Here is a 19846-nt window from a genome sequence, read left to right on the forward strand (position 1 = left end):
CTGTTTTTAAAAACTTTTAACAAAAAAAACTTTAACTTTTAAAAAATAACTTTAACTTTGAACAAAATATTTGTTTCTCAAAAGCGTTTTTTATTCGAAAAGAAGTAAAAATTGTTCACAGCAAGAGTTTAAGATTTTTGCTAAGCGCGAACTGAGTTACTTAAATGACATAACCTTATGTCTTTAGAGCAGAAAACTTAAATTCTTAAAGAAAAGTTTTATTTTTCCAAGAGTAAAATTAATTTCTTTATGGAAAAAAGATTTTCTCAGAGCAGCAAATTGAAATACAGAGAATAAAACTTTATTCTCAATGGCGAGAAATTATTTTCTGAAGACAACAAAACTAATTCTTTCAAGATATATTTTCTACATATGAGTGTGGTTTAAGAATTTGGTAAAACTGAACTGAGAAAGAACGAAAAAGGGATGAAAAAGTCAAACTTACTTTTCTTCAGAGCGAAATTTATTTCTGAGAGGAGAAATATTTCATGTGAGGGCGCAATTACCTATAATGCATAGCAAACTCTTTCTAGCGAGAGTAAACATATTTTTGGGAAGAGTAAAACATTTTTCCGACGAGCAAAACTTTATTTTAACGGCGGCGGAAGTTAAAGTATCCCACCACGCAACAGCCAAGTTTGATGACCCAGAGTCTCCGAGACAACCATGACTGACTTCATCGGCGATACAGGCACGCTAGCCCGGCCCTAGCTGCAGTACAGTACCTCGAGGTTTGAACTGGGTATTTGGGTCGGACGGTTTGCCGTACGGTTCTGCAGCTAGCCCGGCCCTACCCGTACCCTGCCTGCGTACAATGCTGTGTGTTGGGGCCGTATAACGCCGGGAACACACAGCATCGTACGCAGGGCTATGGGCACGGGCTCGCAAACGAGTCAGTTCAACCTACAGGCGCTCCTTAGCTGGGTAGTCTGCTAAGGAGATCAATTTTCGGATCGATCTATTGATCCCGTAGTCGATATGGCCGCCACTGCAACCTAAATACTCACGTGAGTATTTAGGTTGCAGTGGCGGGCATATCGACCACGGGATCAATAGATCGATCCGAAAATTGATCTCCTTAGCAGACTACCCAGCTAAGGAGCGCCTGTGGTTCAAAAGTTGCCACTTGTCTGAGTCCCCGAAGAACGGTTTTGTGTTTGAGTGATTCGTCCTGACTGCAGACGTTGTGCGACGGGATGGACCGCATTGGGTTCCTTCATTAGCTCTGCATGGGCTGTGTTACCAGGTGCAGCCAACGAACGATGCACTTTTAAAGGGATCCTTACTATGATAAGATATATTGTATATGACAAGTAATGTGAACTGACAAATTTTAAGTCAAGAGGGTAATTAATTAGCTGTTCATAATTTGCCCTCCCACTGAAAATTTTTCGACTTACCCTGCCGCAATCAAACTTCATTTTTACCCGCTCCCCACATATTTTTGATTGTTTCCCCTCCCCACTGTGAACTTTTGAAGCTCCCCTGCCCTTAGCCGAAAAAAACTTGCCGATTTCCCCTGCCCTGGAAAAAATTTCCCTCAAAATTTTGTCATTCCATTTCCCCTGCAGACATGAAGCTACCCTGTACTCTGTATTGAAAAAAACCTGTCGATTTTCCCCTGCCCTTAGAAAAAAATTCCCCTGAAAATTAACATTCCCACGCAGACAATACTGCAGTGGCCTTCTATTTGGTTTCCATCTCGCAGTACATAGAGTGAGATGTGGGGTCAATCGATAGGCTAAGTAGTCTGAGTAACCTTTAAAAGGTATAAGTACTTGCTCTGTGTCCCCATCCCCAGAAACTCCATGGCTGAAATTCCCCTGTCCCCATTTTAAAACTAGCTTCCCCCCTCCTCTCGTTTTTCGCCAAGCCCTGTCCCCAGGACAATCAACCAATATCTGCCCTGCCCGACAAAAAAAACTAAAATTTCTTCCCCCGCCACCTAAAAATATGTCCCCTGCCCTAGCAAAATTAAAATTTCCCCTGCCCTCAAAAATTGCTTCCGGAAGTTCCGGAATAGCTTTTTCGATGAATAGCTCCGTTGGCTGCACCTGTGTTACTGGCGTTATACGGCCTCCCACCACATAACGCCGGTAACATACAGCCCTGCCATGCAGAGCTATTCCTTCATCAGTTGCTGTGTTGTTAATGTTATGTTGTGTGATAGTCATCTTTTCTATAAGCCAGATTCGTAATTGATAGAGTCTTCGACTGAAACTGAACCTGGCCAGCCAGATTTGACCACAGTCGAGCGTGGTTCAATACAGTAGTTGTGGGTCCACAGCTGTGGTGTTTTCGGACGGGATATGCCTTTTACGGGCTGGTTGACTTTCACGTTTTTGACCCCGCAAACCACACGTGAAAGTCAAAACCAGTCCGCTACATACTGTGGTCAAATCTGGCGGGCTCGGTTCAGTTTCAGTTTCTATAAATTACGAATCTGGCTTCTCCTCTTAGAAAAGATGAATATCACACACATTGGCTGTGTGTTACCGGTGTCATGTGGTGGGAGACTGTATAACGCCGGTAACACACAGCCCTGCCATGCATAGCCCTGCGTACAGGTCTGTGTACCCGGCGAAAACGCTGGGAATACACAGACCTGTACGCAGGGCTATGCCATGCAGAGCTTATGAAGAACCCCAATGCGGTCCCGTCGCACACCGTCTGCCGTCAGGACGAATCACTCAAACATAAAACCATTCTAGCTTCGGGGACTCAGACAAGTGGCAACTGACCCGCGTGCCCGTAGCCCTGTGTACGATGTTGTGAGTTCCCGGCGTTATACGGCCCAAACACACAGCATCGTACGCAGGCAGGGTATAGGGCCGGGCTGGCGTGCCCGTATCGCCGATGAAGTCAGTCATGGTTGTCTCGGAGAGCAGATCGTCCATGTAGCGAACACGAACTGTCTGATACCGGCTACCAACTCGGAGACTCTGGGTCATCAAACTTGGGTGTTGCATGGTGGGATACTTTAACTTCCGCCGCCGTTAAAATAGTTTTGCTCGTCGGAAAAATGTTTTACTCTTCCCAAAAATATGTTTACTCTCGCTAGAAAGAGTTTGCTATGCATTATAGGTAATTGCGCCCTCACATGAAATATTTCTCCTCTCAGAAATAAATTTCGCTCTGAAGAAAAGTAAGTTTGACTTTTTCATCCCTTTTTCGTTCTTTCTCAGTTCAGTTTTACCAAATTCTATGTAGAAAATATATCTTGAAGGAATTAGTTTTGTTGTCTTCAGAAAATAATTTCTCTCCATTGAGAAAAAAGTTTTATTCACTATATTTCAATTTGCTGCTCTGAGAAAATCTTTTTTCCATAAAGAAATTAATTTTACTCTTGAAAAATAAAACTTTTCTATAAGAATTTAAGTTTTCTGCTCTAAAAACATAAGGTTATGTCATTTAAGTAACTCAGTTCGCGCTTAGCAAAAATCTTAAACTCTTGCTGTGAACACTTTTTACTTCTTTTCGAATAAAAAACGCTTTTGAGAAACAAATAATTTGTTCAAAGTTAAAGTTATTTTTTAAAAGTTAAAGTTTTTTTTGTTAAAAGTTTTTAAAAACAGTTTACCCCAAAAATAAAGTTTCCCCGTTCAGAAATAAAAGTTTGCTGTGGAGAAATAAAATTTCTTACAAATATTAAATATATTGCCAAGAAATATGAGTTTATGTTCAAAAGTAATAAATTTCCATGATGTGTAGGGGAGTCTGTTATCTTGAAAAAATTTTACGTTCGTTTTACAACATAAAAAATACTTTTGAGAAACATATTTTCTTTGTTGTTAAAACTAAAACTACTTTCGAAAAGTTAAAGTTAAGATAATGTTAAGATAAAGTTGCCCGTACAAAATTAAAAGTTTGCGGTGGAGAAATAAAATCTCCTACAAATATTAAAGATATTGTCAAGAAAAATTAGAGTTTATATTCAAAAGTAATAGAGTTCCGTGGCGTGTAGGGGCCCCGTACACAGAGCAGTCAAATGAAAGGATAATTGCTTCAAACAAATGAAATTGCACGAAAGAATGAAAATCAACAGCACATCCTGGACGTGATTTAAAACAATAGCGCTTGTGAATAGGACTATTCTATTTGAGTAACGGGATGGAAAGCACAGAACTGTAAAAGTACTGGAAAAACGTGCCATTTTTCTCGCAATTTTAGCAACTGTAACGACCCTTTATTCTTTACTAATACCTTTCCATAATTGAATTAAACTAGGTTTAGGGCTTATACACAAAGTGTTCACTGATGTACAGAACTTTAAAAAAGTACTCTGCTGGGAACGAGCAGGGGTTTACACGCTAATGGGCGCAGTAAAACAATGGGCACGTCCATAGGTTCAAGGACGTTCACGGCGTAAAATTGCTTAGACTTGTTTTAATATCTGGTCATCGGTGTACTGCTACCTGTGAATCGAAACGACAAGTGTAGGCCTATAGCTTTGAAATTTTATGGGAGAGAGACACCACGACTGAGACCGGCAGTAGCACAACAAACTATTCTGAATTGTGCGTCCATGTTTAATATAGACATCTCTCGTAGGTGATTCTGGTTTCTCAATCAAATCAAAAGTCCAACATTTACAACATTGACATAAAATATGTCTGAAAACTTTTGTTTTATTCAACCAACTGATTCATCTCCTTTGATATCCCCTAAGCTACATGTAAACAGTCCGGAAAGACTGATATCGATGTCTCCCGGGCCCCCATGCAGTACGGCCGTACGTTTCCAAATATTTCAGTGTTATACATTTTCTTGTCCTTCTCTTTCTTTCTGAGCCAGTGTCATTATTGTGAACACGGCTAATAAATAATAATATTTCTTCACCGTTTTGCAAAATATCTCGTCAACCGGGCGCATGGGCAACGTCTTTGTACGTTGGTCAAAACTAATGACACTGTAGGTCAGGATATCACATCGGTCATAGTAAGATTGAATAAGGAAGACGAAAATGCTTTCATCGATTGACAAAAATGAGAAGGAACGAGTCAGTAAATATCGAACCATAAAAGGGGAGATCGAGACTGCCATCCCCCATGATTAATCAACTGGGAACAAAATATATATTTCGATCGACAGACTTACACAGTACAACCAGAGACAGCACTTTATTCAGCTTTAAAATAAGTCACCGTGTTTCCTATAATAACACCCTGTTTGCGTTTCGATCTACTCTGCTCTGTCCCCACTGGATGACAAAGGTTGAGACGACCCAAACTAGCCAAAATTAGCCAAACCACCATCAACCACCATAAACGACCCATATCATCAAGTAAACGACCTAAAATAAGCACAGGGATGAAATATGTCTCAGATTTCTGGAGAAACCGCCCCAAAAACGGCGAAAACCAGCCGGCATTTTCGATCATTGCAAATTCCTATACATGCCATCAACGAGTTAAGGGGTTCGGTTTGTTTCTTCAATAGAGGGCGCTGTGCAAGATTGTTACTGCTTTACAACGTAAAGTGTAGCACAGGGAATTTCCCCGTTGTCGTGTTTAGTGGCTTACCAAGGAATGAGATCAAAGTTTTTAGTTTATTACATTTTTACAGCTCATTCACATTTTTTTTGATACCAACATTAATTTATTTGAATAAATTCTACAAACCAAATATTAAGATAACATGTGCCGTGGCCCTGGTTCCATACATGTACATACACATACCTGCATATATGTGCATGCATGCATGCATGCACACAAACATATACATGTATATGCGTGCATGCAGGTTACCATGGAAAGTTGAAGATCTAGCAAATAACAGATTAAGTGGGTGGTCGCTTTAAAAAAAACAGCGCCCTCACATGGCCATATTGATACAAGGGCATATTACAGGAAACATGCATGTCTACATTTATATGTGGAGATCCGACACACACACACTACATACATACATACATACATACATACATACATACATACATACATACATACATACACATACATGCATGCATGCATATACACACATACATACATACATACATACATACATACATACATACATACATACATACATACATAGGCAGGCTGACAGATAATGAATGTAGACTCGGACTCTAAGCACGTGGCATTATCAACATCACGCAGGACTTTCAACTGCATAAAGGTTTTAATTTCAAAAGTTTGAAGCTTTAATTTTTTTCACAAACAAGTCATCATCAATAATACAGCTGCATCCACCTGATAGAGGTGTTTGAATTATCATGGTGACTGAATAACACATGTAGTAGACTTGTGCTTCAAAATACATGAAACAATAAAAAAAATTCTTCATTCACTTGGCTGGATGTACTCAAAGTGGATCCATTTTTCAATTACACATATTACCCACAGCAGACATGGCATTAAATGGCAAGATAGAACTGCTTTGAAAAAGCGCCCTCCTTCGGTGAGCCCAGTTACGATGCTGAAGTTATTTTCGTTTTCAGTTGTGTCATCGAAATGAGCCCCACAACTTGGTAATTGATAGTACCAACAACATGGCTGCCCGCAATTCTGTCGACGGTTTCTCCAGAAGGTGGAGTTTTATTGTATCCCTGAATACCTAGAATGTTTGTTTTAGGTCGTTTACTTGATGATATGGGTCGTTTTGGTGGTTTATGCTGGTTGGCTAATTTTGGCTATTTGGGTCGTCTCAACCTTTGTCAATAAGCCGTCCCCAATCGGTAAGGCCGTCCGGGTTTTGCCTCCGTCGGCCGTACTGACTGATACATGGTTATTTCTTCAGCTATCTTTTCATCGTTTGGCATAAAATAGAGCATCTCTTTTGGTGCACAAGGCAAATCAACGTTTAGAAGGAAAGTCACAGGAGGTTAGGATATTATATAGGTGAAATTAGAATGGAATATTGAAGATGAAAAGACTTATCGGTCGACAAAAATTGCCAGAAACCGAGAATTGAGATTGTCTATGATTTATTAATTGGGTACAAAAATATTCGATTGAGTCATTAAAACAGCCAGAAAGAGCAATTTCTTCAGCTTGAAAAAATAAGTCGTCGTCTTACTCTTTCCTTGACACTGTCCCCATTTGCGTTTGAAAATATTACTCTGTTCCCCGGCTCTGTTCCCAGTCGTAAGAACGCACGGCGCGGCGACGGCGGCCGTACTTACTGACATGTAACATCGATTTTTCCTCAGCAATTTTTTCAGCGTTCGCAAAAGATTTCGCAAACTCGTCCTTTTAGTGCACGGGGCACATCTGTCTATGTGTTTTAGGAACAAGCAACATGTGGTTTAGAACATAATATCTGTCCAATTAGAAAGGGATATTGATTCACACACAGAAAGAGTCTGTAAATTTCAATCGACACGGGATGGTAAGAATTCGGAAAAGACAATAAGAAAGGGAGAAAGTAGGTAATTTATTCTTACTTTCTTCGATATTAAGGTGAGAAAATAGTGACAAAACCAGAGACTAGAGGGTTGGTACTTCACACACGCTGAAACTTCACGCAGATTTCGGAAGAGGGCGACTGAGATCCAGCTCACTATAAATCACTGAGGTTTCATACTCGGCGAAAATAATCATGTGACCCAATGAAAACCAATCTGAAAGCCGTTTACAAAGCCCTTTGTTGTTCTCATTTTCTGCCTTTTTGTCTGACCCGTGGTTCATCGTATTCGTAACGGTGGTTTTCGATGTCTTGAAATATCGTTCATTCACCAACTGAAGGAAGTTTTTGAAGGGTATGTAATTCGGTCGAATTAATAGAGATCGAGAAAGTCCAAATTAGTCGGTGGTCGATTTGAAAGGGCCCAAATAAAATTATGTTTTGTGAAAAAAAATAGGGTGGTCGAATTAATAGGGTGGTCGAATTGATCGGGTTTTTAAACGGAACTAGCATCGAACCAAAGTGAAATGAAATCTTGTAGTCGACATCTTTTGTGTTTACAAAACAAAATAGTTCAAGGTCAAAAGTGGTAAATACTCATTAACATAAAGGAATGGCATAATGTTTTTGGTATTGCACTGTAGTGCAAATACCGGTAGTACGCGCGCGCTTCGATGCGAATAAAGTTTGATACATATGTAATAATATTGCACATGCAACTTATTTCGCGATACCATCAAAATGGCTGCCAGGTGGCCATTTTGTTACATTTTTGCAATGTTTTTGAACCACAACTCAACTATCCCTGAACCGATTTTGTTCAATGTTGGTACACAGATAAAGTACTATGCAATATACATGCAAGTCATGACCATTAATTTATTTGTCCCTTTAATGGTCAAAGTGATATCACAAAGGGGCCAAGGAAGTCTTACTTTGATATAAACCATATAAAAGCCAAATTTCTTTTTTTTCTTACAGCAAGGAATCAATCCAAAGAGGAAGTTCTCAGGGTCTGATGTTACTCTTTCTAAAGGTACTGTTCTGTCAGTCTTTTTTCTCATCAACACAGCTCAACAGTTTGTTTTCTATCAGCTTTTAGCTGTTACTATCTCTACTTTGAATTGTTATTTCATTGGTCTTTGTTAGCTCCGCTGTCAGCAACGCGAAGCTTATCAAATAGGTTGATTTTTCGTCGTCATCCGTCGTCCGTCAACAATTGCCTTCTCCTCTGAAACCGCAAGTCCAATTGCTTTGAAATTTTATATGCAGATCAGTTGGGGTGACCTCACTTCAGTTTGTTCAAATCGTGGTGATATTTGCATATTTGTATTTTTGGGGCATTTTTTGCTGTTTTTGGTAAAAAAAATATTTCTCTGAAACCGCTTGTCCGATTGCTTTGAAATTTGATATACAGTTTGCTTAGGGTGACTTCAGTCAGATTTGTTCAAATCGTGGTGAAATTTGCATATTTGTACTTTTAAGACAATTTTTGTCATTTTTTGTAAAAAAATGTATTTCTCAAAAAGTACTGGTCTGATAGTTTTGAAATTTGGTATACAGGTTTCTATAGATGAACTTAGTAATATATATTGAATTTCTGGTGAAATCTGTAATTTTGTATTTTTGGGGGCAATTTTTGCCATTTTTGGTCAAAAAAAATGTGTATTTCCAAAATTACTCATCTGATAGCTTTGGAATTTGGTATACAGGTTTCTATAGATGAACTAAATGGTATTTATTGAAAATTATGATGAAATCTGCAATTTTTATTTTTGGGGGCAATTGTTGCCATTTTTGGTCAGAAAATTGTATTCTCAAAAACTACTCATCAGATAGCTGTGGTTGACATGTTCTTAGGGATGATCCGATGTGATTTATTCAAAGTATGATGAAATCTTCAATTGTGTATTTTTGCAGCTTATTTTAGCCATTTTTATCTGGCCACTGCATTGAGCTATCAAAGATTTCCACCTTCTTCATCAACATGTGTCAAAAATAGTTATTCTCTACATAAACACAGCGGAGTTAAATCGGCTGCTAGGTCGCTTGTTTATATGTGTCATTGTTCAGCGAGGTATTTAAACTGATGATATAAGAAAATGCGAAGAGCGCACAAAGCATTTAGGATTAAAATTATATTTAAGAGCCCAATAAACTCACTTAAAGGCACTTTTGGCAATCCCTGAGATCGCCTTTGTTCTGGTATGTAAGAGGATTATGGAGGTGTGATGGCCTTTTGTTTTCCATTGAAATTGTAATCTAGTAAATTTTCTGATGACACAATCTTGTGCCAATGCAGGCCTAGTTCATTCCGTAATCTGCGTATTTGTAGCATAGCAGACGATTACATTGGTTTCAGAGTCAGTCTTTCACTGTCGTTGTCACCTTTCAGTACATCGTCTCATGATACAACAAGATGTAACATAACAACCTATGGTGGTCTCAGATAATGGTCATTGTCGGCATTTGTCATGGCACGTTCCAGTAACGTTAAATGATAACAGGCCTTTTTCATGTTATTTGTCACGTCTAGCCGTTACTTGTTTATTTCTTGCCAGTGTCCCTATTTGTCGATCATTGTTTAGGCATAAAACGCCACCAGTATATGATGACACAACAAATGCCACAGTGTGTTTGTCATCAGGCTTTTAAAGTAAGACAAGATGAGTGTCAATAGATCTCTATGTTACCATACTGTGCTTTCATTGCGCAGTTTGCATACACTTATATGTTCCTATACGTCCCTGAGTAAGTTAAGCTTTCCAGTCTGCGGAATGGGAGCAGGCTCAGGCATTGTGCAGGGGGATATGGTTCTAGTTATTGAAACATTGCCTGACTATTAGGCAAAGTGCAGAATGTACCACATGCGTATAGATGTGGTTTAAAGGCCAGGGCAGGGTATAAATAGCTAGCTGCCCCTGCAAAGCGTGGCTTTGGTAGCGTCACGTTCAATCGCTCCGTAAAAACCATGCCAAAATGGTCACTGGCGAAGAAACTTAGGCATCCATGAACATAACTATGAATGTCTAGTGATTGAATGTATCAATAAAATGTTATGATTTGCATAAATAAAGCTGATTTTGATTGATGAGGGTGTTTCGCTTTGTCTTCAACTATCGTGGCAAGCAGCCAATGAACAAAGGTCTGCAAGCTGTCAATCAAAAAAGGACGCGCTACAGGTGTGAATCGGTAAACATTTGCGATGTCAACATGTTAGATAAGGCACAGCATTGTAATTAGATGGGGCAACCACAGTGCCCTTTTTGAAGGGCAGACCTGCAAGCACAGGCGCTCTTTATCTGGGTAGTCTGATAAATAGATCGATTTTTCGGCTCGATCTATCGATTCTGTAGTCAATATGCCCGCCACTGCAACCTAAACTCTCATTTAGGTTGCAGTGGCTGGCATATTGACAACGGGATCGATAGATCGAGTTGAAAAGTGATCTATTTATCAGACTATCCAGCTCAAGCGCCTGTGTCCAGCTGTTGTATGTCACTCGAGCCATAGCACATTCTTGCGTAGATGTTGTACCAAGAGATACGGCTTTTTCCGATTGTTTCTTCCACAGAACTGTCATTTAAAGTTCAGATTCAAGTTCTTTTAGTTGTTTGCTGTCGCGAAAAGTATCATTATTATTGTCTTGCCGTTTTAAAAGATTTTGAGGACCTAAATGGCATGGTGTGTTGCTCCATTGCCATGGAATCCAATGTCAAGGAAAGGCGGTGACTTTTTCAAAGTTGAATAAAATTTCCTTTCTGGTTGCGTTAGTCAAGCAATTTAAATATTTTTGTTCACGATTGATTAAACCATAGACAGTGGTGTGTCTCAATTGTCCCGTCTATGATTTGATATTCACAGACTCATTCTTTCTCTTCTTTGTCAATTAACGAAAGTATTTTCATCTTCAATACTCTGTCCTAATTTGACAGATGTAATATCCTAACCTATATTGTCATTAGTTTCTGACCAACGTACAAACCTACAATGTAGGTTGTACAACGTACAAACCTTTATTGTACTTTATGATCAAGATCCCAACTGGGATACGATTTCAATAAAGGCTTACTTTACTTTACTTCACAAAAACTTGGCCCATTGGCCAAAGCACATATTTGACGAGATGTTTTGCAAAACGGTGAGTAAATATATTGAATGAACGGCCGTACTCTATGCATTGGGGAGATATTCATGTTGCAGTCTCCCCGAAAAAAGGGGGATGTTTAGGCGATAACGAAGGTTGTGACTCAGTTACTTGAATAAAACAAAACTTTTCGGACACCATATTTTTTAAGTAAGCACACACTTGTAGGTTCGATATGCGACCGTAGGCAGATCACCCAAATTCTTCTTAAAACTAGTCAAAACAATTGCGACAATGATAGTGTCTCCAAGTGAACATCCTTGAACCCGTAGCCGCGACTATCGTTTTTTTTATGTGTTCCGTGGTTGATGATTGGTAGAATTAATGAATTAAAATTTGAAGACACACGTGACTGAATTAGTAGAGCAGATAAGTGAGAAAATATTTCAAATTGTGATACAAGCATGAAAATTGGCTTGCTCTCATCCCCTGGATATTAGCCATACCTTTGTCTCCATTTGTTTCTTTGCGTTAATTTCTACAATATTAACAATATGCTGAGCACATCTCGGATGAGGGTACTATACATTCCTAGTGATGCTTATTTATATCCAGGGGGTCCAGTTTACGCATAACATATACTGGAACTGTTCAAGGCAGACGTCAAGAAAGTTTTGTGTTGATACTTTTCTTGTTTGTGCAGCTTAAAGTATATGATTTTGAAATGAATTTTTGGAGTGCTCATCAAACAACCGCAAAATTCAGCAACTTGCAGTCTTTGGTTGTATTTGAAAACCGATCTTTTCAATGCAAGTAGTGCTTTTCCCTTGACGCAAAATGCTGAGGTGGTATTCGTCATTATAATTGCCAGAACAAAGAGGCTACACTGAGCAGTGATATCCTGTAGGTCGTGAAACTTTTACCTCTCAAGAGCGTGCATATAGCAAAACCCCTATATTTTAACCTGTCATTTTACCTTTTCTTGTACATATTGTGAAATAACATACGTGCACTTTTAAAACCGTGGGATTTCATGTTAAGACCTGTGCTCGTAAACACACTGTATAAAGTTGTCTACATCTACGTGATCATGTTGTCAGTTTCTTCCCCCTTACAAATACAGAAGGTTTGCTTAAATGCTACTAAATGTTCTTCAACAAACGCTAGCTCTATTGTTTCACCCAACTGGTAGAAATCGATCACCAAGATTGTCAATATGAGGAGCCATTTCGTTTTGGTTCATAAACGGAACTTGCACAATCAACGAGATGTGACACAATAATTTGTTTTTTTCCACATGTGCAAGGCTTTTACAATTGGTCCTTAAGTATAACAAAGTCTCCTGACCACTGATCAAGCTTCATGTGTATGTTCAAACAAAAGCAAACATACATAGCGCAGAGTGGAGACAATAGGCGTCGTTACTCCTTCTTGTGGTACCTCCCTGCTTAAAAAGGACTGTGGGCGCACAATGGGGATAAATGATAATGCAGATCAATTGCATACACCAGGCGCAAATTTTTAAAATCTTGTGAAATTATGGTTTGCCAGGGGTAAACTCTATCTATTTAAAGGGCCTATGACATGCCCCAGACAACCAAACGTAAAAGCACTCTTTGGGTCTTGAAGTTAGCCTACGTCACTGTCTTGCATTGCGTATCGGCCTCCTTGTCCAGATAAAACGCAAGTAAAAGTTACGGGTGGGCGTGTACCCCTAACCCAACTTGTTCGACTTTTTTCGGCTTTTCGAAGTTGAGCCGACGACTTATCTTAATACGGGCAAACAGTCTTTCACACCTCCGCAATCTCATGTCCGTAAGGGTGTGGGGCAAGGGCTTCCTTTGCTCAGAACGTACACCCAGCGCGCAACGCACGAGAGAACATTGTAAGCTTAGTGTTTAATTAGTTTGCTATAGTGACATGGTCTTTTCAGGAGATTACCAACGGTCACATGTCGCGTACGGCCGATCGCCGCGCCGCGGCAGCGAGGTCTTTTTTTTTTTTTTTTCTAGTGGAGGGTGGGTGGGAATTTTGTGGTGTGAACTTGAGCGTGGCAGAAGTTGAAATGGACGATCTGTGGCTTTGATCATACTGATATGCGCATGGATAATGACGTGGCAAGGGTGACGCAAGTTGTTTAGATAACGGAATTTGAAGGCGGTTGGTAGATAAGGTTACGTCTCCAGTGCATCCAGCAGGCAGTAGAAGTAGTGGCGCATGGTGACCCATACTTAGCAGGTCTAAACCCTTCTCCCCGTGTCCCTCCAGACGTTAACAATGATTATAGCAAAGCCATAATCACCCATTAACGCAAAGGAACGACACGGAGACAAGTGTTTGGCCGAAATCCGGGGTTATGCACGTACTGCCATGGTGGGGGCAACGAGGCATCATAGCGGCCTGGATGGCGGTATCCGTGCATCGGGCAACGTGCTACCAGTCGCCCGCGGCAGACCCGTGACAGTACCCCCTATATTATGGCCAAACCGTGGGCATGCATGACTGCGGTGCGGCAGTAAAGCAGCCCCCCCCCCCCCGTGGTGACCATGCGCCATTGGGAGATTTCTCATTGTATATGTTCATTATTCCTAACGTTTCGTGTCTCTATAGTTCATGTAGCGCCATTACATCATTGGCGTTGTCCATCGAAAACAGAGTCCTACGTCAAATTGTTGGCAAGTTGCGAGTACCTTCGGTAATACGTCGAGGGTCTCCTATGGTGTCGTGATGTAGATCTGGTACGCGTCACTCCTCCATTTGTCCAATGTCTTTATGAGCCAACCAGGTAAGCCGGCTTCGGCAGTGGTTGTGGCGGCACCACCGCGGAAGCCGTGTCCCCAAATTCACCATACCCACGGTCCCTCATTTTGTGGAGGGACTGTGTCATACCTTTTGTGTTTATCGTCAAAGTGTTAACACGACGGAAGTGGTATATAGGGGTCAAAGTTGCAAAATTTTTTACCCCGTGTTGAGTGTGTCGTAATCGGACTGCTATTGCAATAAGCGGACGTCGTATTTGGAAAGTGAGTAGGGGCTAAATGTTGATAATTTGAAACTTCAAAACCCCAATTTTCATTTTCAATGTGTTTAAAAAACTGAATGTAAATATTTCGTGATAATAAGTTACGTTCAATACACGACATAGCCATATTTCGACGTGTTTGGCGCTTACCTATGGGCTGTCTCTGTGAGTTGCTTTCGGCACCTTTTATCGTATGGTCTGGCTAACATTGCCGAATTTGTATAGCCCGAAATAGCTTCTACTAAGCAAACTATCAAAAACGGGACAGCAGTATCACTTCACTTAATATGAGGTCACACAACTTGTAAAACGCTATCATTACGGAGCGAAGTGAGTCCGACGAACAGAATGTGATTGCATGTCCGAAAACTGAGGTCGTCCGAAAACTGCACACTGAGTGTACTGTAGGCCTACTGAAGCTACAACATCCAATGCTCATGCATCGAAATACTCAGGCGCGGGATTGCTCCACATTTTATAAAATAAATTTAACCGTGAAAAGTTCAAACTAAGACTGACAATGTCTTATTTCATACAAAGAAATGAAAAGTAGGCTCGTCGTACTGTCAAATCCGTCCCGAGCATTCCATTGCTTTGTCCACTCACGCTTTGTCACTCCTACTACCTCCATGGTCATTCCGAGTCAGAATCTGACTCCGATTTGGAACCACTCGTCCCGGATGCCTGGGGTTTCCAATGTGTCTTTAAGCTAATTCCCATAGAAATCACTTTCTGAATTCTGGTCAACACTGTCCTCGCTGGAAGCAACTTGACAAGTCCCTGCAGCTGGACCGCCGGTGTGGCTTCCTTGCTAGTGTTTACTGGGCGTCTATGAGCACTGTTTTTATAACTGACTTTGTTTGTCGTCTAATTTATACAAGGACCGCTAAATACACTTTCGTGACAATAGCGTTGTACAAATGACGTCAATTCTACCTGTTGGTCAATATGCAAATACCGCTGCCTGGCTCGGGTGCGAAGAGACCCCCTGATCACCAAGCAAGAAAAGGGAGTCAAATTTCGCCCTTTGCGCACATTTTTCCGAACTGACACAATATGCAATCCATAGACAGGTCCCCTAGCTGAGTTTTTGAAGGGAAAAAATAAAAACTTTGGAAATCATGTCATAGGCCCTTTAAACACTATCTAAACACTAGAGGGGATTTGGAGCATTCAATTATCACCTTTCTGTTTAAATAAAATAAAAATAGCCAACATAGAATTTGGCTTGATGGGTGGAATTGCCGTCACCGCTGAACACAATAATTCCAAAGCCAGGAGAACTGTAGGTACCAGTGATTGCCTGCAGTCACGGTGACTTGTAGAAATACAACTTTGCTATATTCTACATAGTTATAGCCAATTTATTTGCTAGAGTGAATGTATGAATCATATAAACAATGTTTTTACGCTCCCATATATGCATATGTATATATGCAAATGGGAGGTATTCGTATAAGGTGGCAAAATGGCGTCTGTGTGTATGTATGTATGTATGTCTGTTAGTCCGTCCACATCAAAAACTCCTAAACCGTAGCACCTACTGTCTCAGTATTTGGTGTACAGGTGCAACTAGGGGTGGAGATGTGAATTTCTTCAAATGAACCTGTCAGTGCCAAAAGTATGCAAATGAGGGGGAAAAAAGGAAAAATTCTGCAAATGGCTAATACTCAGTAAGCATTAGTCAGATTTGGTTGAAACTTGGTATGCAGATTTCTTTCGGTATTCTAAATTATGTGTGCAAAAATTGGGTTGAAATTTGCATGTTTGTATTTTTAGGGTATTTTTTCTGTTTTTAGTCAAAAAATCTTTTTCTCTGAAATCGCTCGTCTGATTGCTATGAAACTTAATATTCATGTTCCTCAGAATGACCTCAGTCATGCTTGTACAAATTGTATTGATATTGTCATATTTGTAATTTTGGGGCAATTTTCCCAATTTTGATAAAAAATTTTTAATCCAAAAACTGCTGATTTGATAGCTTTGATACATGTATTTGGTATACAGGTATCTAAGATTAATCTCAATATAATGTATTGAAAGTATGTTGAAACTGGCAATTTTTTTTATATTTTGGGGCAATTTTTGCCTTTTTTGGTCAAAAATTTTTTCTCCTAAAACTTCTGATCTGGTAGCTTTGATATCTAGTGTACAGGTTCCTAGGGTTTATGTTAATTAGATATATTTAAAATTAGGATGAAATCTGCAATTTTGTATTTTGGGGGGCAATTTTTCGCATCAAAAAAAATGTTTCTCAAAATTTACCAGTCTGATTGCTTTGATATTTAGTAAACCGGTCCTTAGGGTTTTGTTAATAAGATATATTGAAATTAAGTTGAAATCCGGAATTTTGAATTTTTGGGGCAACTTTGTGAAACTTTCAGTTTTACTGGGATATCTTTCATTTTGTATTTTTAAGATTTTTTTTTGTAATTTTATACCTACTGGAACTAAGAGTATATAATGTGGTGATTTAGTAAGCATTTGATATGGTAAACTGTATTTGGTGTTGAAATGCGGTAAAAAAATCCTGGCAGATTTTGAAAAAATTCCAAACAAATGCCAATAAAAAATTCAGCCAGAGAAGGTTTGACAAAAAGAAAAGTGGGAGAGTGGGGAAAAAAGAATGTACAATGGATCGGATAAAAAAGATAATGTACCTCATCGATCTTCCAGACACCATCCCTTATCAAATGGTCCACCCCGATGTATTTTTGTGCACAATTAACCATGCAGTGTATTTTAGTTTAAGATGTCAAGTTAGGTAAGGATTTGAAAGGAATAGTCAAGTTCACCACAGTTTAACTTTATCTCTTGTGTCATCATCCTTGTGTAATTGGTTAAGTTTGTAAGTTGTTCCAGATGTGTATGTACCAGCTGTTCTGGAAGAAAACAATGTTTACTTTTTCCTGTAGGGTTTCTGAGTTGATGATTGTATGTTGAAATTTCTCCATGTATCTGGTGTATGGGCAAAGTGTAAAAATTGGTTGCATGTTATGTATTTCAGTCTATGTCAAATATTGTAAATGAAAAATCAAGAACAGTTTACTGTGTGCTTGTAAAAGATAACATATTTGTCAATACATAAACTGCCTTGCAGATTGATTGTCTTAATTATCACAGAAGTAGAAAAGGAAAAGAAACTAATCAAATTGCTGTAACATATTCACTCTCAGTGCCTGTATAAGCCTATACTTAACTATTTTATCATTACATTCAGCTGTTTGTTATATCTTTATCACTCTCCATAGGCCAAGGCACACTTGGGGTCAATGTCATCACTCTGTGCCAGTCTGTGTATGTCAGTCTGTCTGTATATGTATAATGTCCATGTTTCATACAATTGTTGACTTGTTTTGATAACTATATGGGAGCGAACAGTGATATTGTCACTATTTTTGTCAATCCTGCAGTATTGGCAGTCTACCATGCAAAGGTCACCTGACGCCAGTCAGAATGGTTTGGACCAATTCTGGACCTCCACGCAGGAAAAGAGTGTTTCTAATTAGCAATCTTTTTCCTGAATAAGTGCTTAAAATTTTGATGACACTTGCTGCACATGTTGATCATACAAAGATTTAACCATTTAACCCTTTGACCCGGCTCGGACAGAAATGTCCGATGACGTCATTGAGTACCAGGGGGTCAGGGTGCAAAGGGTTAACAATAACAGTCAATTGCAAGAAAGTGGTATCAATGGCAAATTACAGTAAGCCTCTTCTGCACTGAACATTTTGGTTCTTATTTGGTGTTCTTATTTTTTCATGTCAAGAGCAATTAATTACTCAGACATGCCTGGTCCTGTTTCTTTCAAATTAGCCAAACTTTGACCTCATTCTGTCCAATTGGTAAAAGGACATAACCCTATGTCATTCCTACTTATATCTACTTGTTCACAATACAATCAGATATAGGTATCGGTCACAGACAGGTTTAGTTACTTCCACTGACAAATTCCCAATTAAAAGTGGTGACTATGATATTGTCATTTACTTGTATTTGAAGTTTTATGTGTATATTTCAATATCAAGCAGATAACTGTTGATTATATTTTGGAAATGCTTCATAATAGAGCTGGAATTTATTTACATAACGTCTGTGCTCATTTTCTGACAGTTACTCATCACCACATACCATCGACTTCTCCAGCCTCTCAGCATAGAGTTCCACCTCATATAGAAGCAATTCTAGAGAACAGCTCACTCTGGGACTTCAACATTGTGGAACTGGAAAAAGCTACTAATAAAAGGTTTTCTTTTAATTTTCTTAATCTTGATAGAGAAACTAAATTTGTCCTTGGTATACAGAGTCTAGAATACAGTCCTGTATTAATAGCCGCTGTGTTGGATTTGTCAAAAATTATTTTTATCTTTAAAAATTGTCTTGTCCAAAACCAATCAACCATGTTACTTGAAATTTTACTCGTATCATCTTTAGTGTGAATACTGTCCAGTTTGTGAAAGGCGTATGGATCAGTCATGTGGTTTGGCAGCCATGTATTTGCAGAAGTTCCAATTTAATCTTTAAAAATCTTCTCCAGAACCAACGGACCAGTTAACACAAAATTCTACTCTTATCCTAGTGTGAATACTGTCAATTTTGCAAAAGGTATTCTTATTGGTCACATGTGTTTTGCGGCTAATTGACTTGAATTTTTATTCATATCATCTTCAGTGTGAGTACTAGCTGTCAAGTTTGCAAAAGGCATATGGATCGGTCACATGGTTTGGTGGCCATAATGTAATAGTGTTAAAAATCCTCTTTTCCAGAACGATAAGACAATTTTACTCAAAGTTTTACTTGTGTCATCCTTAGTGTGACTATATCAAGTTTGCAAAAGACATTTGGATTGGTCATGTAGTTGCACGGCCATATTGGTTTTCGCAAGAAACCTAACACTAACCATGAGATAATATTTAGAATTCTTCTTTACAAGAACCAAAAGACAATTTGATCATAAAGTTTGCAGTTAGCATCATTGAGTGCAAGTACTTTCAACTATGGCAACTGCTTAGACCCCACCAACGCTACTTGCATCTTTGATATATGTTTATTTTCTTTACAGACCACTTATGTACTTAGGGATGAGCATATTCCAACGCTTTGGTGTACCGGAATTTCTTGGAGTTTCTGAAGGTGTCATCCTGAATTGGCTACAACTAATCGAAGCCAATTATCACAGTGCTAACCCTTACCACAATTCATCTCATGCAGCAGATGTGCTTCATGCTACTGCTTTTTTTTTGGAGAAGGACAGATTAAAGGTGGGTCACAGTCCCTCTATCTACCGGTCTGGAAACGTGGCTGCTGGTTTGTCTGTTACACTCCATGATATAAACAAACAGACGATTCACACCTTAAAAAGGACACTGACACTGTTCAACAGGCTA

The 19846-nt window shown here is 39.3% G+C and overlaps 1 protein-coding gene across 7 annotated transcripts in view; it reads left to right on the plus strand.

Annotated features, from left to right (window-relative positions):
- The window catches only part of LOC139122144 (high affinity cAMP-specific and IBMX-insensitive 3',5'-cyclic phosphodiesterase 8B-like), a 455871-nt gene that overhangs the window by 321708 nt on the left and 114317 nt on the right, over positions 1-19846 (plus strand). For all 7 annotated transcript variants that reach the window (XR_011549410.1, XM_070687564.1, XM_070687562.1 and 4 more), the window contains 3 exons: positions 8329-8383; positions 18573-18705; positions 19522-19720. Coding sequence is in view for 6 of the 7 variants with exons in the window: in XM_070687564.1 (XP_070543665.1) it covers positions 8329-8383; positions 18573-18705; positions 19522-19720 (387 nt within the window). In the remaining variant the exon portion in view is untranslated. The remainder of the gene's footprint in view (positions 1-8328; positions 8384-18572; positions 18706-19521; positions 19721-19846) is intronic.

The sequence above is a fragment of the Ptychodera flava genome, chromosome 21, assembly GCF_041260155.1.
Source record: "Ptychodera flava strain L36383 chromosome 21, AS_Pfla_20210202, whole genome shotgun sequence".
NCBI classification, from domain to species: Eukaryota; Metazoa; Hemichordata; class Enteropneusta; family Ptychoderidae; genus Ptychodera; species Ptychodera flava.